Consider the following 24,772-nt stretch of genomic DNA (forward strand, 5'->3'; position numbering starts at 1 on the left):
TATTTCTTCTATTACGTTTAAGAACCAAAAGTGCACAATGCTTTTAACATTAGACCTAAAATTGCATAATGCCCGAAACATCGATTCTATTACATTTGTAAGAACCAAAATTGCAAATGCCTCAAACATTAGACCTAAAATGGCACAATATGCGGAACATTGAACCTAATATTACATTGTTTACCCTTATCATCCAGCTATCTCCGGATGATAAATGTTAAGCCCAAATTAAAATTTAGGTATCAAACAACTTCATGATGAAATTGATACCCGACTTTCGATTGGGCTAAACTGATCCTACAAACCATTTTGACCGCTAATTCATAAATAACCTCTTACTTTACGAGAATTTAAACATTATGAGTCTAAAATAGCAAAAAATACTTTCTTCAACATGATAACAAGAAACATTTCGTATATATACATACAAACATCCCTTATTCACATGGCATGTTGCAGTATGAAAATAATGCACTATTGACAGAAAATAGAAAATAAAAACTAAACAACAGCAACAACAACAACGAATCGGAAGCTTGAGCACACTACATGTCGCATTCGCATAGAGACGACACAGAAAAGTTGTCAACCAGCAATCTGCTGCTCGTAGCCATCATTCCATGCCGGAAAAAGATATATCAGCATGAACAATGTCATACCAGTTTCTCAACTTCATTTGGCTTGATCATAGTTGAACAACAAGAAAATGCCAAACTCGGCCACTCCTAACGCGTAATTACGTAGCCATTTTCATAATCCCAAAAATTGAAGTAAAAGTCTCGTATTTGAATTCTCTCATTCATTTGGAAGAATCAGAAAGCGGGTGTAACTTGCACATATGCCTACCAGTTGGGATATTGACACATTTGTGATAAAAATCCAAACTATTTCCCGGTTTGTGTTCCAGCAATCAGTAGCAATTTCGGGTACTACCATTAATTGATTACTCCTCTTGTGAAAGCCGAACAGAAGCTGCACGAATCATATCGATTACTTCTTCATCCAGCACTTCAAGATCACCAGACTGGCAAAGTTGTCGATACACTGGAGCCAAGTAATTTGCAGTAACATCAACCAATTTCGATAGATATAAATCAGCTGCAATTTTGATCACTTTGATAGACAACTGTTTAGCAGAATCCAGGCAAGATACAACCATTCCGTAACTGATTTCCTGAACATCTTCCAAAAACCAGAATTCCGCAAGCCAGCAAAGCTCTAGATATGGCTGCAATGCAGATAGCTTTTCCTCATTGTCCATGTTATCCCACAAGCATCCAGTGGGAGGCAAAGGAAGATCATCGGTATAGCACCAGTGCACTAGTTTAATCATTGCCTCCAAGCTAACAGGCACCTTTAAGATTTGCGAATTGCTGCCACCATGAATAAATATTTGAATGGAATGAGAAATTTAACGAAATTATAAAGAAAAAATAGAAATGAAACTAGCTAAACGGAGGAGAGTGAATTGGGGAAATTGATACATTTGAAGTTAATTAACAAAGAATTTCTTCATTTAGGGTGAATTTCAAACTATTTCTCTGTTTGTGGTGATTTTGACATGCGCTACCAAAAAGGCCATTAATCCCCTAACTGGGTATGAATTCCTCCCTTCTACGCTCAGCGGGTCCTTTTTTTTTACTTAATTCTCATCTTGGGGTGGGCTTACTACTTAGATGCTTTCAGCAGTCAGAAAGTTGGACAAGGGAGTTTCAGAATTTCCTATCAGTCAGCTTATCACACAGGCGGACCAATATCCGTCCCTTTGTGTGATAGGTGGACCAATATCAGTCTGTTTATCACACAGGGGACCAATATCAGTCTGTCTATCACACAGGCGGACTAATATTTCTCCAAGAAAAAAGGTGAGCAAGCTAGCCAGCTTACTTTAGTTAACATCTTACTTTTTATTTGATTTATATATATATATATATTAACTCTTTTGTATGGATTTATTGGCTAGCTTACACATGCGGATTGTTTAGATTAGAGTCCAACTTCATGATTGTGAAATATCATATTGTTTGTGAAATATCAGTCCATCTGTCTCATAGCAGACTAATAAAAGAAATCACAAAGCTCCCTTGCCCGCCTTTCTGACTGGCAGGCGAGCCAAAACCACTAGAAACAAAGAAATAGTTTTGAAATCCGCCCTAAATGAAGAAATTCTTTGGTAATTAACCACAAAGGACTCAATTTCCCGAGTGAATTGTTTCTGAATGGAATCATAAAATCAAATCAATGATGTAGAATATTGTGTAAACACCTCTCCGACATGCCTGACTCAAACAAGGCCCGCATATAATCACATCTTGACCATAACACAACCTTATGAGCATGTATATGTGGTACTAACTGGGAGCATGTACCACATGTCCAATGGACTGATTCACTTCCTTTAGCCTCTAAAATGATGTCCCTGCAACCATAAACAGATCAAATTAAAGTTGATTTGTCCAAAAGTACAATTTTCTTACATAAACTAATTAATGGAGTAGCCTTTTAAGTTTTTAACTAAACCAACAGTTCGATTTATATGATTCCGAACACAATGAGTAGTTGGGGTCAAAGGATAAAACCTAAATCATTCTTCCCAATATGCACCTCACCAACTGACCATGACCAGCAATACTGCACATATCTTGCTGCCCATCAGTCACCAGTTATAAGTTTGGCATATATGTTACATCAGACAATTGTCCCAAATTAAATACTTTTTAAGTGTCCTAAGAGAAGGGATGAATTTACTCTAGTCTCATTGTCGAGGACACAATGTAGTACTAGCACCTCTAAAATAATGTTCTGTCACTAATTAAGAAGCGAATATAAATATCTTTATCACAACAAAAAAGTCACTGAGGAGGTAAGAGTCGAGGACACAATGTAGCACTAGCACCTCTAAAATAATGTTCTGTCACTTATTAAGAACCGAATATAAATATCTTTATCGCAACAAAAAAAAAAAATCATTGAGAAGGTAATGAATGAGTAGAGCACTCTTTGGTCATTCATAGACCAAAGAGGTAAGCAAAAGTTTCTTTCAGAAGTTTCACTCAGAAGTATATGGTAAACAGTTGTGTTTATTTTCAGTTTTAACAGAACCTAGAAGACAATTTGATAGAAAAAATAGTGTTCTAGTCCCTAAGCAAGACAACAGAAAAAAAAGGTGCCTAGGAAATTAGCTGAAACACTTCTGAGCAGGTACACAATAGACAAGCTGAACATAATATAAAGAAGTCCTCGTAACTCGTAAGAAATATAAAGAAGAGAAGCATACGAAAAGTGGTGACCCGCAGCAAGAGCAACAGAAAGATCATATCTAGGGAAGCAGGTACCCCATGTAGGGGGTCTTCCATCAAGCAACATTAACAAAGGTTGTAAACTACAGCGTTTAGCAAGAATTCTGACTTTCTTCACAAGTTCCTCTCCTGCGTTTAAGAATCCAAAGTACACAAATTCCAACAATTTGGCCAGTGCTTGGTTGTCAACATGCGAAGATAAACGAATTTCTTTACGAAACTTTTTCACATTCCTATCTGTATTGTATCCTACCGAAGATCCATCATATGATTTATCAGAATGTGGTAATTCTGAAGGAGGCAACAATGCTGGACATCGAACAGCAAGTAGAACACCATGCACACTTAAAGAATCCCCATTTGAGAGATTGAGTTGCATATCTGCATATTCATTCATATTAAATGCTTTCCCAATGCACCTCCCAAGTTTACATGGAAAACCATATATTCCAAAATAATTTAGAATCAATGCAGCATACCATTTTGTTCCAGGCAAAGAAGTTCCACTACAGATTTCCTGGAGTGTGCTCACAAGTTGAGCTTCTGTATATTCAGCTGGGCCAGCAAAAATGTCTGAATTATTACTTATTTTTCCAGAGTGTATCAATTCAGATAGCCCCCATAGACTATATAACAAAAGAACGGTATCGTTTTCCCAGTCTTCTTTACATACCCAGCAACAAGTCTTATCACTAAAGACAGTATGCAAATGAGGAGCAAGGCTCAATCTTCCTATACGAAAATCATTGCTTAAACACCATTTAATCAAACCCATGAATGTATTTATTCCTCCATTTTTAACAATCTGACTTTGATGCTGTGGTAAACCAGAATAACATACCAAAGCCATCAAGTTAACACTGGTCTGAAGTAAGTTGAGCTTTCCAAAATTATCTATGGGTGTTCTGATGCGCAGAACATGCAATAAGTGTTTCAAAATCTCCTTGCTGTTTGACTTTAGAAGTTCACAGAGGATGGCTATTGCTTTTGATGCTATGTATTTGCTAGGAGAATAAATCAACATCAAAACTGCCCGTGATACTGATTCACTTGTTTCAATGTCAGATCTATCATCTTGACATATTTGGCGCCCTCTTCGAATGGAATCCACAAAAGATATGCTGGAAAAAGAAATGCATAATAGCATATATAAACAGAGCCAAGACAAATTCCCAAAAGACCTCCTAATAAGTTGAACTAAATATGATATTCAAAGGAAAGATAAATATCACCATGCACATGTAATAAGGATGTCAAGTTTGAGTTCATGGTCGTGCCGGTTGGCAATAAAACCTTCCCTACAGTGTGTTGCGAGCCAACCAAGAAGGTCCCACACATAAGGTCGTAAACCAAGGAAAAAATTGGCCTTAAGACCCTCCCGAGCTATAGATATTTCTTCTTCCAGGTCCGAGAAACCATGTGATGGTCTATTATGAAAATCATTTAAAAGAATGTTGAGAAGGACCCTATCAATCCTTTGCTTCCACAAGAAATCATGATGCTGCCCTGCCCAGCGACTTATCATAGCCAAACGGCAGGCTTCAACTAGTAAGGTGAAATCCTCATTCGAAATCTTGCCTGAATTTTTGGTCCATCCACTCATTCCATCTATTATAGCTTTAACAATAGGCTCACAACACAAGTTCATCATTGTTAGACATCCCTTTTCATGTCTCTGAGCAACAAAAGATAACAATAACTCAAAAACAGTTAAAGTGTAACAACAAGACATTTTGAGAACAAGAAGTTATATTATTAATTCATCATTGCTAAGGTAAACTCTACAGTTACTTTGTTTTTGACTAAGTCACGATTACTTTGTGTAATTTTACGATTGGATGCCTGGTATGAAATTAATCCAATGGTGATAAAAACAAAGTATGATTAAGACGAAGTAGCCATAGATAGCACCTTACCGCTAAACATTGGGCAAGTCTAAATCCCTCAGTCCGAACAGAAAAAGGGTAGGATCTTCCCATGGAGAGAACCATCAGTTGCAGAAGGGCTTCTCCATTTTCTAGAAGCTTGATGGCCCCATTATTGCACAATGCTGGCAGGCAAAAGAAAGAAAACCATTCCATATTCCACTCTATACTAGTTGAAGACATGGAATTGACTAAAAAAATATATATTCTTGTATAAATATACCTAATGCGCAATATAGCTTTAGAACTGCAGCCTTAACAGAAAAATCAGGCTTTGCATGCATAACTTCCAAAGCTTCCAACAGCACATCATCATTCCATACAGGATAACGAGATTGAGGCCACCGGTGCAGTATTGTACTCAAGAGATTAGCCATCTCCTGGAAATAATGAATTGGCATAGCAGCAACTGAAATCTTTTTCATGCCACCAACAATATGAGAAACAGTTTCTGTTTCAACAAGAATGTCCCAGGTCTTTTGCTCTCTTCTCACACTCAGATTTGAAAGGATCATATTCAATGCAGTGGCACATGAAATAGATTCTTCTTGATGAGATGATAGCAAGGATGACAAAGGATGACAAAGATCCAACAAGTAAGACTGCAACAATATATTGGGTAAGACATTGATCACCTTTACAACCACATCAGTTGCCATGTTTACTATGGCCTTACTTCTATTTTGAAGAATCCACACCAATGCCTGAACCATATCAGCAATTGAGTCCTGAAAATGAGGGCAAAACACAAAAATTATTGGGTACCTATATACGGAAACTGAAATGGGAATGGAAACCGGAAAACAATCTTTCTAAGAAATATAGGAAACAGAAATATGGCGAAAATGTGTAAATAATTAAGATATATGCATGTATGATGTATCTATAAATTTTTAAGAATCAATGTTTAATTTATATATATAGATATATATATACAGATTACATAATAGGGGAGAAAAAGAGATAGTTTTTCATTTTGGAAACTTGTAGAATATGATCTAGAAAATATTAGAGAATTACTCAACCTGTGATTAGGATTGATCCATTTCTGGAAACAAATTACATTTTAAGAAATTATTATTTATTTATGTAAATTACTGAAAATGTGAAACATATCTTGGATTCCAAGAGTTTTGGCTAGAAAAATATTTAACCAAATATTTTGAAAATGTTAAACGCTCTAAAATTAAAGTTTCTTGCAACATAACTGAGTACCAAGACAATTCTCATCCACATTATTCATATGCAGATACAAAAGAAAGCAAATTCAACAGAACACGAAGCCAATAACTTAATACTTTAATCTTCAATCGAACTATATTTCTCAATCTGAATACCTTAACCAGAGGATGGCATACAATGTCTGCTGAAATACAATCGAGAAAGGAAGCAATTGATCGAACTACGTGTCTCTGTATCTCTATATCGGAACATTGCCATTTCAATTCCTTTCCGTCATAGACTCTGCGAGAAATGAAGATTAAAGAATTCATACCTTCGATTAAAAGAGAAATATGAAAATCGAGGTCTAAAAAATGGTAACCTGGAGCCAAGGCTGAGAGCATGGCGGAGACGCTGATGGAGTTTGTAGACATGACCGCTTATGCCTCTGTTCTCTGTAGCCAATTGTTTCGACGATCTCATCTTTGTACTCTGAATCCTCTTGCAGACATCAAAAAATCAAATTTAGGGTTTTGTTGCAGGGATCACTTCGCGGGAACCACCGTTTACCGCCACTGACGACCTATTACATGATCAGTGTATCAAGTTTCAAAATTATATCAAGTTTCAAAATTATATCTTCCACATATGGGCCTGGGCCTGGTTTTTGGCCCAATCAACCCAACTTTTTAATTTATAAATTTAAGGGTTCCTACATGAATATCATAGCTAAATATAAAATTACAACTAACTCATATTATCAAATTTAATTCTAAATATGTCATAAATAATAAATAAAATATTTTTTTACTTTCAATTTTAAAATTCTAAACTCAAATTCATAAATCAACCTTATATAATATATTCTAAATCCCCAATTCATAAAGTCTAATTCTTAAAACTGATTAAAAGTAATGATTTTATTAGTTTGATATAATTCAAAATTATGATATTACATAATTGTAGATAATTTTTTAAAAGTAAATTTATATGTAAATTTTTCTAAATTTAATTGATAATAATTAGGGTAAATTTTAGAAAAAAACACAGTGGTTTAATTTTACATTTTACGAAAGTTGTACTTGTAGCTGTTTTTCAGAAACGGGGTCTAGATTTGTCGTCATTATCAAAATCGATGAATTTTCCATTTGACTGTTGAAAAGCTAACATGATATTTCTAAAATCGATGAATTTTCTATTTGACTGTTGAAAAGCCGTTTACAACTCACTTTCACAAAATACAGGGAGCCGTATATAACTCAATTTCACCTAATAGGAGGAGCTGTCTACAACTCAATTTTAAAAAATTCAAGGAGGCATCTATAACTCAATTGGAAAGAATACATGGAGTCGTCTACATCTCAATTTCAAAGGATACGAGGAGCCGTGTATAACTCATTTTCAAAGTACGCAAAGAGTCGTTTACAACTCAATTTCAAAGGATGCATGGAGCCGTTTTCCAATCATTTTTGTAGAAGCAGGGATACATATTGACAAGGACATCTAAAAGAGAAGGATGTCAAAATCAGATATATTTAACCACTTTCCACAAAAGCGGGGATGCTCGTTGATAAAGACATTTAAAAAAAGGATGTTTAACTCATATACATTCAGTCACTTCAGCAAAGGCGAGGATGCCTTTAATAAAGTCATAAAAATAGAACGATAAATAATAACACGTATAAAGAGACTGAAATTGCAAATCATATATTATAACTGTGGAATGCGTAAATGCGGAATACAACCAAGCCTAGTACATAGGAAGAGTGCAAGCTAATTAACAAGTATGAAAGGAAGAAGAATCAACCCTTAGAACTAGCTAACCAGACTCAAATCCGTCTCGTAGGACTTAGAGGTGTAACTCTCGAGCTTGGGGAATAAGGATGGAACGGAACTTCGATGGAGTGACAGAATGATTACACAAGCTCTCAAGGTGATAGAGTTTTATTACACAAAATCTGAATGCCTAAACGAGTTCCAAGCACTCCTATTTATACACAAATCAAGCTTGGGGGGGCACAATCGTAATTACAAAGGTCTTTGGGATAGTTCACATTTTCTGTTGAATTTTCAGGGCACGCTCCACGTGGAAGTGAGCACTCTCCGCGTAAAATAGGTCTTCTTCATTTGTTGTAGAGTTCATATATTCGAAGACTGGATCTCCAAATGTTGATCGGTCCATGCTCCGCGTGGAGCTGGCCAAACTCCGCGTAGATGAGTGATAAGCCCAAAATATACCTAAAATATTATTAATAATTACGTCAGTTTTATCGTGAAATCGTGCTAATTATATTAAATAAGAGTACTTTTACGTCTATATATGTTTCTTTGATGCAAGATACTTAATTATTTGGTTAAATCAAAATAGGAGCTAAAACGGACCAAAAACAAGAGAAAAATCAGAGTTACGAGCTAAAAGTACGAGTAAATCAGAAGACCGATACGAGAAGACGGGAACAGTCAAAGATCGGGAATCAAAGCCCGTGTCGCGATCGAGATTTCCACATCTCGGTCGCGACACGCTAATTTCAGGCACGGAGGACAAGTTCGTTCTGAGCAAATTTTTACTCCCCAGGTCGCAACTGAGATTCCAAAATCTCGGTACGACCAGCAGCCATTCTAGCAGTAATTTCACATGACGAAATTCCAAGAAATGTGTCTGTTCGAGTAGATAGAAACGACTCTTCACAGTGGATACGACCCTTCAAACACAACTCTCCAGCATATATAAATAAGAGTTCATTTCAGAATTCAAAGGAGTTGGTTAATATAGTTTTAGAGAGCAAATATTATGTTGAAATTCTGATTCAGAAGAGAACCAGATATTAGATTACATTTATGTAAAAGCAAACTTATTGTACACAAGTTGTTCTTAGATTAATTACAAACACGGTAGCGATTAGTTTAGATTTAAGAATTGTTCAAAGACAAGTTCACATTCTGGTAGTAGATCCGACAATCTCTATTCCGAAGATTCAGCGAGAAGAACTAACGGCTGAAGCGCCCCAGGGCCTGACAAACCTACGAAGTTTGAGGAAATGATTGACAACCCGGAACTCAAATTATTTAAAATGCTATCCATACTTTATTCTTCTATGTTAACTTGTGAAGATTCACAATTCTATAATAACACATTTACTTTATTCAATATATTCTTCTATTGTTACTTTGATGTTACCTTCGAAGTAAGGTTCTGGTGTTTTCATTAAAACGTAGATATTTCATATAATTATAAGGAAACTTTGTTGAACACTTAAAAGAATTAAGATTTATGGATGATATGATCGTTGAGTCGGCTTATCAAACATAGAACACCAATTTGATTAAGGTAGAAATCTGCTCCGATCCAGAGATGTTTCTACGGTTCAAAGCCCATTAATTGCGTAAATTTATGAATTGTTACATGTTTATAATCTTACCAAAGTTATAGTTGCTTTCTTTGCTTAATGCGAGTAAGTTTTGTGCATTTCTTATTTTAAACACAAAAGTTTCTGTCTTATAATCAAGTCTCAAGACAGAATTGTATTCTAAGTTCAACATATATTTCTCTTCTAATCTAGACCAATACAAACTAATTAAACAATTTTCTATATTATAAACCTAAAGACTTGAACTAAATTGAATTAAAATAAGTTTTCGTGAAAAGCGTTCTCTGTGGGATCGATATCTTTTATTACTACAAGCGTATACCGTGCACTTGCGGAAATCGCTTAATAATGAGCTCCTGAAGTTTTTCAATATTTTCTCACTGGTCCAAGCTCCACGTAGAAGAGGTCACGCTCCGCGTGAATGAGCTCCTGGAGTTTTGATAAGCCCAAAATATACCTAAATTAGCATGCATAAATATGTCAATTTCATGTAAAAAATATATTAATTATATTATTTTGGAAAGATTTCACGTTGGTATTTATTGTTTGTGTGCAGGGTGTTAATTATTTGAAAAAATCCAAATAGGAGCAAATATGGAGTAGAAATGAGTGAGAAACTAAACTTTTGTGAAAATCACGTACGAGAATCTGAAAGCACGTCAGAGAATTCAGTGCATAAACAATGAGGAAAAGGAAAGTGGCGAATCACGATCGAGATTCAATAATCTCGACTGCGACATGCCTCCAGCAGCCAGCAACGTGCGCTCTCCTTCCTTCTTCCCTAAATCACGTACGAGATTCTTGTATCTCTACAGAAACAGCGAAGGCATTTAGCACATTTAACATGTTTATTTCTCTAAGAAATGCATCCTTTCATCCGGATAGAGGCAACTCTTCACCAATAGACACATCTCTTCAGCGTACCTCTTGGAAGATTATAAATAGAGGAAGGATTCAGAGTTCAAATGTTAGAAAATTGTTACACAAACTTGTTAAATAAAGTTACAAGTTGTACAAATAGTTAGAGATACAAGATACAAATTTTATTATTTGCATTAGAGTTTACTCAAGTCGAGTTTACACTCTGTAGATCACCGAGGGGTGCTATTTCGAGGATTCAACGAGAAGAACCAGCGTTGGGGGCGACCCACGGTCTGACGAACCTACGAAGTTGAGTAAACAACCTAGAACTCTTCCTAGTCAAATGCCATTCAAACTTCTTATTCTCTATTAACTTGAGATGTTTTAACTCAAACTAATTAATATCTTTTAATTCAATTCCATCTTTACTATTGTTTCATTTTAAGTTTGATCTAGCGATACTCTTTAAGTAATTCTAACGGGTGTTTTCATGCAAAAGTATTTATAAAGAGATTTTAGTATTTTTCATGCTAACTTGTTGGACACTTAAGCAAATTCAGATTTATATTTGGTCATTACGAGAGGCCGATTAATCGGATATAAACACTGAATTTGATTAAGGTTTTCAGTCTTAGGCCAAGGGGAAAGATTGATTACAGCTCAATGCTTTTAAATTGAGTAAATTGATAATTTGTTATATCGTTCTAAACAAATCAAAGTTATAAGTTGTGTTTTCGCTTAGTATAAATTAACCTTGAAATGAAATTTAATCTAAATATAATTTTCATAAATTGTAATCTTTAACTATAACCAAAATTAGAAATAGAACCAATTAAACCTTAAACGATTTTTTCTATTAACCTCGAGAAAACGAATTCAATCAGAACAACAGTTTTTATTATCAAAACGTTCCCTGTGGGATCGATATTTTTATTACTACAAACGAAACCGTGCACTTGCAGAATTAGCACAACAAGTTTATCAATTGTTTCTCACTGTCCAAGCTCCATGTGGACTGAAGTTGACTTGAGGCAAGGATAAGGTTGACTATCGTAATTCAGTGGGCACCGCGTGATGACCTGGCACGCTCTACGTGAGTCGAAGCAAGCTCCACGTGGAAGTGGGAATTTCGGCCATACTCAATCAAATAAACAATGGAGAGAGTATAAAGTCTTAATAAGGATCAAGTGAAATGTGCAGCAGTGAACATCTTCGGACATAGTTAATAGTATGCTTAAGTCCACCAAAATAATACCTTGAGGCTCAAAAGAAATTTAGGCATATTAATAAAAGAAAGCCTAATTGAAACCCATTATAATAATTAAATTGCAATTAGAGCTTGGTAAACTTCTAAAGGATTTATATCACACACATTTATCAAGATTTATATATAGCAATATCAGACACATAATACTTCCATATATCATATTATTTCCTAAGGACACCAAAATATAATGGATCAATTACCATTTCAGAGAGTAATTGACAATATAAATGGAGCATCACAAAACAATACAAACATACTCACTTTTTGACTCAAAAATAGGTAAAATCAAGATATTTGTTCAATTGAACTTACCATAAGACCTAATTACCTTGCAGCAGAGGCTTATTGAAGTTCCGGCTCCATTTCTTCATAACCTTGTATCAATTGAGTGCACATGTTTGGAGAATATTAGAAAATGATACAACTATGTATTACTTTATGCGAAGAAAATAGAAAGACACATTTTGATCCAAAAATAGTCACACAATAGCACAACAGTTGTAAATAGTTAGAACATAAACCACAATTTAACTATCCTTGCAAGAAAAGAATTGAAATAGATGTTTCAACTCATTAGATGGGTCGTTTAGGATCAAACGGAACTAAAAACATACCATGTTATTATTTTTAACTTTTTCAATATAAGCTTCCTTACCCGGAATAGGGAGTCGTGCTGCACTATGGAAGGCTCCGTTAAATGGTCAGCTGAAATTTAATGTGGATGCGGCATGCTGCGATGCCCGGAATAAGACGGGGTTTGGTGGTGTTCTTCGAAACCATGAGGGACAATTTATATTTGGTTTTGCAGATTGTCGAATGGGACTGCTGAATCCGAGAATGGCTGAAGCGGTTGGCCTAGAAAAAGCTCTCCAACTCGCCTGCAGCAGGAACTGGTCGCATGTTGAGTTCGAAACCGACGCTGAAGGTCTGGTTTTGGCTATACAATCTGATTCTCGGGATGTTTCGGAATACGGGGTTGTTGTACATGGAAGCTTGTCGTCATATACTATCGGTCAATTCAGATTATTCTATTCATTTTAACCGTAGGTCTGCCAATAATGTCGCCCATATAATTGCAAGGGAGACTTTAACTTTGGTTACGCCTTGTATTTGGCATTTAGAGCCTGTGTTTCTAAACCAGTCTTTAGCTGCTGATGTATTGATGCTTCATCTATAAAAGATCTATTCTTTGTTTCAAAAAAAAAAAAGCTTCCTTACCCAAGTAGTTAAAATATTGTTCACTCTCCACTCAAGGTCCATGTATATGTCTGAAGCTCATATAAACTTCGCTCAAAGTCAATTATTAATATAACATAAACACTTCAGAATGCAAGATGGTAAACTAAGACGCAATTGAAAAAATTCAATAGTGAAAAATGCTCCAAGGAAATAAAATTAAAATTCTTTAAATTAAAAAAGAAATGAAATAAAGATAGTAAACATACTATAAAGTAATCTAACAGTAAAAAAACCAGATGTTTACCTGTCACACCCGACCCAAAACGGCATCGGGTATGAATGGAAGATAGAATAACCAACTTCTAACAGCCTGAAAACCGAACTTATTTTCTAATAGATACACTACACCAAATAGCATATATAGCTACGGGTAAAATTGTGGCTAAAGTGAAAAAGTTCTGTAACAAAATGATTTAGCTACAATAAAATATTTTATAGCTTGTCGTAGCTAGAAGTGGCGTAGCTAAAGCTTTAGCTACGTAATTTAAGTTGGACGTAACTAATAACTCATACATATAGCTACAAAAATAACAAAAATGTAGCTATAATAATATCATTTATTGTAATGAAAATATTTAACTTGTAGCAAAATATTAATTTAAGTAGCTACGGAAATAATTTAGCTACTTTTAACAATGTTTGTAGTAGATGAAAATACTTTAGCTACATTTAGCAACATTTGTAGTTGATTAAATTAACTTCTTTGCCATAAATATATGTATATTTTAGCCATAAGCTTGCAAAAATCATAGCTAAATCCTTAATTTATGGCTTTGAAATTAATTTTGTAACAACTTAAATTTTAATGCTAAAAAAAAAAGTGACATAGCAAAATCAATTGTGTACAATAAGATGAATTTATATTCATAATGTAATTTGAACAATCATCTAAATACAATGACTATAAAATATCCGGTTCTCCCAAATAAGAAATATAGAGCAAGTAACATTGACATATAGTGCTTAAAATTAAAATATACTAATAAATTTACATATATGTTAAGCATCTCGAAAGTGAAACTTCACATCCAGTAAGATCTTCTATATCATCTTAAAAATCATTCACTGCCTGCAAAAATTAAACAAACACTTTTAACACAATATAAAAAGAAAGGCTAGTGCAATCAAAGAAAAAGAAAAAGACAGCTATCACGTTTTTATCCAAACTAAAAAGAATAAAAATCAGAACACAATAAACAAAAAAAAAAACATATTTATTTAATACTCACAGTTTAAGTAGACTCATTGTTGCTCGTATGTGGTTATCCTTGGTTTATAAGCTGCCATATGAATATTCTTTTCTGTTGCACCTGGAATCCTATACCATTATGGATGGAAGTATATAATTAATGCTCAATATAAAATATTAAAGCAATTGACATTAACATACCTGTAGATTGCATAAAAGTGTTAGAATGGGAACGAGGACTAGGCACTTCCAACTCTCGAGGAAAATTCATTCTCAAAAGCAGGTCCAAAGAAAATCATAAGATTTATGGATATGTTGTGTATTATACAACATTAAAAGCAAAACCCCACATGAAATTTTAGTTATTGAAGATTTGAATAATACCTTAATCTGCACTTGAATACCAAAACTGAATTTTTACATTTATCACGTTCACCTGGAGAAAAAAGAGTAAAAACAAACAGCACAATAAAGAACACAATTTGATTTAGAAATATATAATATAATTGATTAAGAAATCTTACGGGAGATAGAGGGGTTTGTTTTCTCACCTTTATATGACCTTCAAAGGCTTTCTAATCTCTGTAATTTTGAAGCAAAATTTCAAAGAGAATAATAATAAGACATAAATATAGCTAAACATATTGAGCGAAAAATTTAAGAATATATTGGCGGAAAAGAAAAATTGCAATAAAAAATGGAGTGATTACAGTGAATGAATTTCCCTCCAAATTGATAAGAGTGATAGAGGTTAGGGATAATGGCAGGTAAGAGAGTGATAGTGGCGTGGGTGGGATAAATGCAAGGATTTTTTATTTTTATAAAACATTTAAAAATACTATTTAATAATTATAATAAAAGGATAAGTGGTTAATTGGAGATATATTTGACAATCAATATTTATCACCATATATATTTGAAGATACGTTTGAAACATGTAGACTATTTAATTAAATTAAATAGTGGACATATTTTTCGGAAAAAATCTCTAGTTTATATATCTCTACACATTTATAAAAGAATATGATTAATTAATATGATACATACTTTTACCTTATACGTAAGGTGTAAATATTTATAGTCTTTTTTTTGTTTGTTTTTTTTTTTTAGTGAAAATGGTCAAATTTAACTCTAATATTTTAAGGTAAGTGTAAATTTAACTTTAATGTATAAAATAATGTAAATTTAACCCTAATGTTTCTAAGTAAGATCAATTTTAGTCATACGTTACCGAAATTTTGAAAAAGCTGGTTTTACTATTATTTAACTGTCACATCAGATCTTACAAACAAGATTATCGATAAATGTAAGCAGTTTCCTAAAATTTAGGTTGGTTATTTGTAACTATACTTAGTTGTTAGCGTTTTAACATGTTTTTTTTTTGTAATTATGTTAGTAACATACTAAATACCGTACACATAATTGATATTTGGAAGACTTGAACTGACAGTTAAATAAAAGTCAAACCAGTCTTTTCAAATTTTCGATAATGTAAACCTAAAATTGATTTTGCAAACTTTAGGGTTAAATTTGTATAGTTTCGTATATTACAGCTAAATTTAAACTATCCTTAAAACGTGATATCATGCAAAATGACATTATATGATATCATGATTACCCTCGTTTGAGATGAAAGGTCGCGTGTTGTCTAAAGCAAGACCCATGACTATTGGCGGCAATCAAAGCCCAACGATAAATAGCCCATTCACATCTACTCAAAGCCACGACTTGGATTTGGGCCCAATCACAATAGAAACTTCTCGAATCCTATGAGATAAAGAATTCCTTCTAGTATTTAGACTCCTTAAAGGACTAGGAATCTTAGACTCATAAGTATTCCTAAGGAGGTGACAACCTTAACGTAATCAAACACTATAAATGGACATGTATGAGCACAAGGTTCGGTATGTTAACTATTATCTCTAAACTAGTACTTATCCATGAATCTGATCCAATCATAAATTGACTGAGGCATTAGAACGGGTTTGCCAGTTCATCAAAACAACGAAGAAGAGGTTCATCAACCACCCCAACTGAATCCTAAATACAAACTATTAGCAGAGGAGGTGTCCTAGTGATTTGGCCAAAATATGGTCGCCATGAAAAAAGAGACGAACGAGAGAAATCAGACAATGAGCAGGAGATGGTTGCTCTCCAATGGAAATTGAGAAATGCAAAGGATGATCTTCAAATAAGACCGTTTAGGTAGCAGAGTCCAGCCAAGAGTCAACTAAAACTCTAAGGGCACGGTCCCAAAGCGTATCACCAACAATGAGATATTCCTAATCAAGAACTCCTCCACACAGACATGAAAATCCCAAGGAGAAAGATCGATCCTGGGGTCGTAGCAAAAACCATACCCTATCCAAACATTCTGGCCACCGACACGGTCATCCCAAGGCAGGAAAGCCGAAGCCAAAGGAGGACATCCCTCTTAGCAAAAAGGCATATTGGAACTCTTCAAAAAAGATGCACTGAAAAGAAGTAACATAAAAGATGGATATTGGGGCTTCTCAGACACTTGCACGCCTATCTAGGGAAATTCAGCGACAACTGATGCCTAGGGTTCAAAATCCTAACTTTTGGCCAATATGGAGGAATTGGTGATCCAGTAACACATGTTAAGAATTTTCGAAAAATAATGGAGGCAACCACTGTTGAAACACCTTTCCACATAATTTTGATTTGACAAAATTGTTTAAGTATAATTAAAATACATATTCTAAACACACCAAGTTTAAATGCTTTAATTCATTCTACTAATGTGTTTGTTCAATGTTGAGTTAAAACTGTTATAAGACATAAGGATTAAATGGCCCAAGCCCATTACGGAAGCCAAGGCCCAAGTCAAACAACTCAGTACACTCGGCCCGCATATGTCAAGACATTGCCGTTTTGAAACAAAATGCAACTCAGCAAACGGAAGGATCTAGAAGACCTTCGGGAACAACTTCAAGATGAAGCTGCTGAGTAGTCTCGATAAACGTATAAGACAGCAGCTGGCGAAGGAAAACTTCTAGACAAAGTGTTTCCTCTTTTGGCAAAGTTCAGACGACACAGTATGCTGTCCAGTTGACCTTACCATAAAAGGAGAGACCATCTGCTGAGCTGACCGAGGACAGAAGATACACGATTGTGATTGGCCGAGAGCTCTGAGCAAGTCAGGATGACAACGACATATAGCCGTTTCCCTCCAATGGTTATTTCGAAATTCGAAATGACCGATGCCTAGACGTCTCTATAAATAGTGCCATCACAAGCTTCATTCAACACAGAACTTGATCAAGCAGTTACGCTGACCAAATTTCTACAAGTTCTGCAAGCAAAGAAGCAAAGCAAATTCTTACACTACATTTCTTATATCTGTGTAAAAGTCTAGAGTGATTATTAAATCGTCTAAAGTGTCTTAGCACATCTTTGTATTAGGACAAAACACTTATCATTTCTAGAGATAGAAAGGAGAGGCTGAGTACTCGGTTTTAAGTACTCAGCGAGAGATTAGGATTGAGTAGAAGTATAGAGGAAGGTACTCTTGTCATACTCAATTGCTGATATTGTAAAGGGTTTGAGGCTCTACCTTTAAAGAGCTCAGTAGAGGATTTGAAATCTCGGAACGTGTTCCGGGGACAGGACGTAGGCTTAGAAGAAGCCGAACCTGGATAAATCTGCTGAGTGAAGTATTTCTTACCTTTAACTCCTTATTTATATTGCTTGCTTTAAATAATCAAAACTGACCAAGTAAAGAGGTCAAATTGAGTTGTGCGCGTTGAACGTCTGAGCTCAGGAATAGACTCTAAGTGCTATCTCCTGACTCAAGCTAAGAAACTGACCTAGTCACCTGTTGACTAAGCCAGTATCTTGCTGTTTACTCAGCGCCGCTGTTCAAACCTTTTTCTTTAGAAAAAGAAGTCTGCCCTAATTGCGAAAAAGTTTAAATAGTTCCTAACCCCCCCTTGGAACTATACTTGCAACCTTACAAGGGACCAACAACCACTACCATGGGTGCAGTATTATGACGTCTTTTCTTGACAGCCTTGAAAGAATCTGTAGCCTTTTTGGTACGGGGAGCTCTTGCTCAAATCAATCTACGACTTTAACCAAATGGCTAAGTCTTTCGTGGATCATTTCGTCACCTCAATACTCGAGGGAAAAATGATGCAAGATCTCAATTGTACTGTCCAGGCCGAAGGCGAGATGTTGGCCAATTTATCGCAAAATTTCAGACGATGGCCATTCAGGTGAAGGAATTTAGCGTTGGAGGAGCCACTAACGTTATGTGAGTAACTACTGAAGCAAAGCTTTACAGCAAAGCATTAACGGCTAGGCTGAAGGACTTACAGGACCTTATGAAAGGGCTTGAAGCTATACACAGTGGGACGAGCACAAACCGAACCCTTTATTAAGAAAAGAGTCCACGCCTAGATGTGTTAAGCCTTCTTGATACAAAGATAGAAGAGACCGAAGCACCAACAAGCCTCTAGAGCAAAAAGATAAAGCACAATTATCCTTTAATACTCCCTAGAAATAGATGCTCTTTTCGGTTGAGGACAACAAAATGCGAATCGAGTACCCAATGAAGCCCGAAAAGGGTCGGAGTAATGGAAAGTACTGTGACTTCCATAAAAGTGAAGGACATTAAACAGAAGATTGCAGACATCTAATCTTAGAGTTGGAGAAGATTGGAGAAAGTGGGAAGCTCGACCGTTTCCTTAAAAATATGAAGAGGAAAGCAAAAACAGAAACGGAAAAAAGCAGGAGAGTCGGACCCCACGCAGAGTGATCAACGTGATTGCTAGATTATTAGTAAGGTGGATTTGTAATACATGTATGTGAATTTTAAAACCATTAGGCCCAATAGGTTGGATTATGGCCAAAGTAAACAATTTGTACATGATATTAGGAGGCTAAGGTAAACTCGCACACGTGGCACTTATGAAGCCTAGACCAGCACTAGAGAAAAAGAAGAAAACACATTGAGTCATCATAGTGAAGCTGGTTAATACGACTCTGTCTGAAGGTATTGGCTAAGGAAGTCTCCAAAGACCTCGTTTATGATGTAACCATTACAGAAATCACACATGATCCCGTTATATAAAAAGATCATAACTAAAGCCATGTCAAAACAGTTCAAATATCCACTACTGAAAGAGTACAATGAGATGTGGGACCCTGCTACTCACATAAAGAACTTCAAGCATGATGTGGATACTAACGTAGTAACTGATTGTGATGTGCCACCTTTTTTCCACTACCTTGAAGGACGGTACCTCATATTGACACGTGCAACTCGGCACAGGAAAAATCATTAGTTTCGAACAAATGTTATGGCTCGCCGTTAGATAAGAATAAAATTGATACAGTTTGATAATGTTAGGGGTAAAATAGAATTATGGGTAAATCTGTACTTCTCCAAAAAATATTAGGGTAGATTTACACCTCATTCCTAAATAAAATTTATAATTTTTTATATTATATAAAATTTATAATTTTTATATTAAATAGAATTTATAATTTTTATATGTTAAATAAAATTTACAATCTTTACTTAAATCTTTGTATACACTCTAAATCTCTAAGCTTTGATATATAAAAATTCAATATATAACTTTTATCAAAAAAATAAATCAATATAACTATTTTTTTTAACTATTAATTTTTTTACTATTTATAAGATTGTAATATGCGTTAACTTATATGAATCAGCAATTGACATTTAGCAAACTGTTTATACATATATAATTTAACTTTTTCCAAAATAATACATGTCATTATTAACATTAAAAATAATATTAAATTACATAAATAAAATCATAAATAAATACATAAATTCAAAATAATTCGTAATCATATCTAATTCGTTTTACAGAATTGTAGGAGCAGGGAAGTAGTGCTTATCTTAATCTTCTTCTTTTTTTATTATTTTTTTATTTAATTTTTTTGGTAAAAAGTGTTTAACTGAATCCAATTTTCCAGCATCGTAAGTGAGCATCGTAAGTGGGGAAACCACAGCCTTTTTTTTTTCCTTTAACCTTCTCTCTCATCTACCCTATTCTTCGCATTATAATCGCTTTTTTCCACATTCAGCCCAGATTTTGGTGCGGCTCCGACCACGAAGCTGCGGCGCTGCTCCTCTGCTTAGCTCAACTCCGGCCTTATAAATTATAATCTGTGTGGGGTTCAACTGCTCGAGCATAGCTTTCCTGGCTCCTTCTTCACAATAGACGTTGTCGCAGTTCATTCCTTCATTACTAGTTTCGGGTATGTTCATACTGTTCAAAAAAAAATTGAATTTCTCTATTCAATTAACTTACATGGAATTTATTTCACGCATTAATGTAATTAAATGCATTATGATTATAGGTGATTTGGATATGATTTAGTTTTGACTATTTGTTGAATTTTAGAATTGTTAGTTGTTCTTATTTAGGAATTTATGAATTTAAGGGCAAATGACCGAAAGAGGTTAAATTGCATCTGATAATCTTCGTAAATCACAAAATAATCACTCAAGTTCAAATTTTTTTATTAGATTAATTAATCAATTTGAGGATATGAATCATGGTGCCTTCTATACTTACTTTCTTTCATAAAGATAAACATATTTACTTTATAATTTTTCTTATTGCAGATCTAATAATGGATGCAATGCAAGGATAGATTGAGTTATGTATATTTCAAAGGAGCTGTGGATTTCTTAGAATTTGCTTTCTCTCACACTAGACTTGAAGGTTTCATCCCGTATCCCTGTATTAAATGTAATAATTTTCAACAAAAGACTAGAGATGAGGTTTGGGGTAAACTAATGATGAATGAAATTGCAAAAGGATATACTAAATGACCATATCACGGGAATCTCTAAGGAAAAATAGAAACATGGACAATAAAGTACAAATAAATGATTGTGAGGATATATTTAATATGATTCACGATACAGCTGGATGAAAATAAGCATGGAATTTGCCAAAAAAAAAACTATATAGTGCTATAAAATATATTTATCGTAGCAAAACCTAGTAATAACTACAAAAGTGCTATAATTATAGCTATTAGGATACATTAGCTATCAATATTAAGTCGTAGCTAACTTTTGTAGTTGCTAATTATTACTATTGTTATAACTATGTAGAATTTGTAGCTAAATAATTAATTTGCTATAATAATTTTATCATAACTAAAAGGTCGTAGCTAATACATTATCTACTGCTACAAAATATAGTTGTCGAAGCAAAAACTAGTTAATAGCTACAAAAACACTATATCTCTAGCTATTAGTATTCATTAGCTACAAAAAGAAATTTCTTAGCAGATTTTTGTAGCTATAGATAACATTTGTTGTAGTGATAAAAATTCATTCGGACTACCTAAAGTTTTATTAATTATTTGGCTTGAACTTGATAATTCTATCAAGCTTCCTACATATCCCGAACGTCTTTTAATCTTTAAATCGGGAATCAAAGCCACGTAGTTCTACCTATTTTAGGTAGTTCTCTCAACTAATTGATACGTTGATTGACACACTAATCATTTAATTATATATTTCACTTTCTTACTATAAAATTTTATTATTCATAATACGGTTATTGGATCCAAACCAATATTTAATATCTCGAATTGATTTAATAATCTACTTAATATATATATTTCATATACGAATATTTTATGGCTTCGACAGTATAACAGTTTAAACTTAAAAATCATGTTATCAATTCAAATCACGAAATAAATATCAATGTTTTTGACAAACGAGTTAAATCAAATAACGTTTTATCAAACCGATTCAAAACAAAGAAATGTTTTATCAAACCGAATCGTAACCAAATATACGTTTTATTCAAACCAATTCGTAATCGTTTATCAAACCAACTCGTAATCAAACAAACGTAAAACATAAAACCAACTCCGTAGTCAATCAAACTCGTAATTAATCAAACGTAAAACCATATATCAAAATCAACTCATAACCGATAACATCAAACCTTATATCCATTCTAGAGTTTCTCCCCTTATGTATCAATCCATAACCACACTTATCAAGAATCACATAGTCGAGACGTCTCTTTAACCTTGCCTAATCCCATATTGGTCTTACCCCACACTTCGCTGCCAATACCCGATTAGGTCTTTACACTGTGTAAAGAGGCCATATTCCTCACTGAACATGATCTTCAAATATCACAACCACCAATCCGGATCACTCTAGATGGATATAAAAATCACAAAATCACAATATCGTTAAAATCAAATAATATTTTAATATAACTAAAATTGTAAAAATTCGTATAAAATCATCGATTAATCGATTCATAATGTAATCGAACTCCAAGAATTAAATAGCTGAAAATATTGTATCGATTTAATATCGTTTAAAAGTAAATATTCTCATCGGACTATTTTCGATCACCAAAATAAAAATTCTAAACTGAATAATGAATTTGAACTGCTTAGACTCGTTAAATCTCGTTAAACTACTAAGAGTATATTATATTCAAATCACATTTGAACTTTTATATTCAAATTTATATATACTCTATTCAACAAATATCGGCATTAGCCCTTCTAATTTATAACTTATTTAACTCGACAATTTAAAGTCTCTAAAATCTTAATCAAACAATCAAACACTTTTACCAGACTACTTTCGTACACTTTTATCGGACTACCGGAATTGTAATTAACGTGTAAACTTAACTGCTATCATTAACTAGCACCGAAGGTTCAGTTAGACCTGTGACACTACTATGAGTCTATCCGTACTAATTTTATATTCCTAACTTTGTGCTAATTTTATATTCCGATTATACATTTAAACTCGTTATGCGGCTAAAGATCTTAATACCAAATTTCACATCGATAAATCTAAAGGACAATTGTCTAAATTTTATATTTTTATTAGTAAATCATAGGCTTGATAAATTATTAATTTTAACCTTGTGAAAATTCAACGAAACTACCGGACTAAACTTATACAAAACCATACCTAAAACATTTTAAAAAAATAATTAGAGTCTAGAATACAATTACCGAATGTCGTCATCGATCACCGAAAATACAGTTACTGAATATCGTCATCGATTACCGAAAATTCGTCACTGAAATGTCGTCCTGAAATGTCGCCAGTCATCAAAAATTCGTCGGTATGTGACGTTGAACCGTTAAACCGAACACTTTCAACATAATAATGGAATGAGTAGCTTTTGTTTCCATTTTTATTTGTAATCACCTCCTCCCTTCCTCTCAATTTTTCTTCTTAATTTCGTTTTCACCAAAACAACTCTCCCTCCATTTATTTAATCTATTCCTCCCTTCCTTTCCTTCTAAATTCGCCTCCCCCTCTTTTTCTTTCTATCTCTCTTTTTTTGAATGTTTTTAAATGAAAAGAAAAATGATGATTTAATATATGTGTCATGTGTTTGTAATCATTAGGTGGATTATTATTAAGTTAACACATGGATAAGCATTAGGTTAACATGTGTTTTGTTAATACCACTTTCTTGCCACGTTTTTTTCTTTCTCATTTCATTTCATTTTTTTTATTATTTATTTATTTAATATATGTTGTATTTAACATGTTGTAATTGGAAAATAAATATTAATTTCAGTCCTTTAAATTTATAAGTTTTTATAAAATTTACCCAAAATTTTAATTTAAACTTAAAGACATTAAATTAAACCCAATAATATATTTCAATTCGTAAATAATTAACTCTAAAATCTATATCAAAATTTTTTTTAGACACGGACGTGACATTACCTAATTAATTTGGAGAAGGCTTGGCATCCAACCTCATCAAATCACCATCTGAGAACCCAAGGGAGTATTTTAACGACATTATAAAGCACAACAATAATTAATTAGCAACTACGAACTGATAGGGTCATTTCGTCCTTATCTTTTAGCGTGGTTTACGGCTTAATTTAGAACAATTAAATAAGTTTAATTACAAAAATAACAAGTTTTTAATAAAATAACGAAATAAAAATAAATTCCGCACTTTCGGTTAATTATCTTCATTTTAGAAAATAAAACGTCAAGCTAACTCAGCTCTCGAGAATTGTATTTCAGGTACGAGTAAGGAGCAAAATCCCACCGACATACGCGAGGCGTATCAACCTCCACGCGGGGCGTGGGACATCCAGTCAGAAATAATTGCTCAATCCACAGGCACCACGTGGGACTAACCCACTGATACGCGGGGCGTATCAACCTCCACGCGGGCGTGAGACATCTAGTCAGAGATGATAAGATCAATCATAAAAGTCAAACTGCATGGTCTCCCAAGTCAACTGCTACTACGCGGGGCGTCCCACCTTACACGCGAGGCGTATATGGGAGTTTGTCAATCTAAAAGATCCAGGGACTCATATACGCGGGGCGTTCTTTAGGCTACGCGTGGCGTAAAAGACCTGATTCAAGCTACTAAGTCTTAGGAGCTCAACCACGCGGGGCGTACCCCAGTCTACGC

At 34.2% G+C, this 24,772-nt stretch overlaps 1 protein-coding gene and 2 long non-coding RNA genes across 7 annotated transcripts; 1 reads left to right on the forward strand and 2 right to left on the reverse strand.

Annotated features, from left to right (window-relative positions):
• Positions 1-341: 341 nt before the first annotated feature.
• Positions 342-6,977, reverse strand: LOC136221882 (BTB/POZ domain-containing protein At1g04390). 3 transcript variants are annotated; one of them, XM_066009358.1, is made up of 8 exons: positions 6,768-6,977; positions 6,562-6,688; positions 5,448-5,952; positions 5,216-5,349; positions 4,532-4,974; positions 3,278-4,420; positions 2,267-2,419; positions 343-1,373 (listed from the first exon to the last, which is right to left on the reverse strand). In XM_066009358.1, the coding sequence occupies exons 1-8, from the start codon at positions 6,866-6,868 to the stop codon at positions 944-946; spliced, it is 3,036 nt and encodes a 1,011-aa protein (XP_065865430.1). In that variant the 5' UTR covers positions 6,869-6,977; the 3' UTR covers positions 343-943. The 3 variants fall into 3 exon arrangements, with proteins under 3 accessions (XP_065865436.1, XP_065865430.1, XP_065865444.1); XM_066009372.1 differs by having other exon boundaries at positions 1,204-1,373; positions 2,329-2,419; XM_066009364.1 differs by lacking the exons at positions 6,562-6,688; positions 6,768-6,977 and having other exon boundaries at positions 342-1,373; positions 5,448-5,826; positions 5,901-5,944.
• A 7,059-nt stretch (positions 6,978-14,036) lies between these two features.
• On the reverse strand, positions 14,037-23,653 carry LOC136215780 (uncharacterized). 3 transcript variants are annotated; one of them, XR_010682837.1, is made up of 6 exons: positions 23,331-23,653; positions 14,861-14,891; positions 14,694-14,745; positions 14,511-14,581; positions 14,350-14,430; positions 14,037-14,189 (listed from the first exon to the last, which is right to left on the reverse strand). It is a non-coding gene; the product is annotated as an uncharacterized lncRNA (long non-coding RNA). The 3 variants fall into 3 exon arrangements; XR_010682941.1 differs by having other exon boundaries at positions 14,350-14,438; XR_010682889.1 differs by lacking the exon at positions 23,331-23,653 and adding an exon at positions 15,020-15,066.
• Positions 20,466-24,447, forward strand: LOC136221903 (uncharacterized). Its single transcript, XR_010685363.1, has 3 exons — positions 20,466-20,567; positions 20,938-21,037; positions 24,373-24,447. It is a non-coding gene; the product is annotated as an uncharacterized lncRNA (long non-coding RNA).
• The last annotated feature ends 325 nt before the right edge of the window (positions 24,448-24,772 follow it).

The sequence above is a fragment of the Euphorbia lathyris genome, chromosome 1 (assembly GCF_963576675.1).
Source record: "Euphorbia lathyris chromosome 1, ddEupLath1.1, whole genome shotgun sequence".
In the NCBI taxonomy this organism is placed as follows: Eukaryota; Viridiplantae; Streptophyta; class Magnoliopsida; order Malpighiales; family Euphorbiaceae; genus Euphorbia; species Euphorbia lathyris.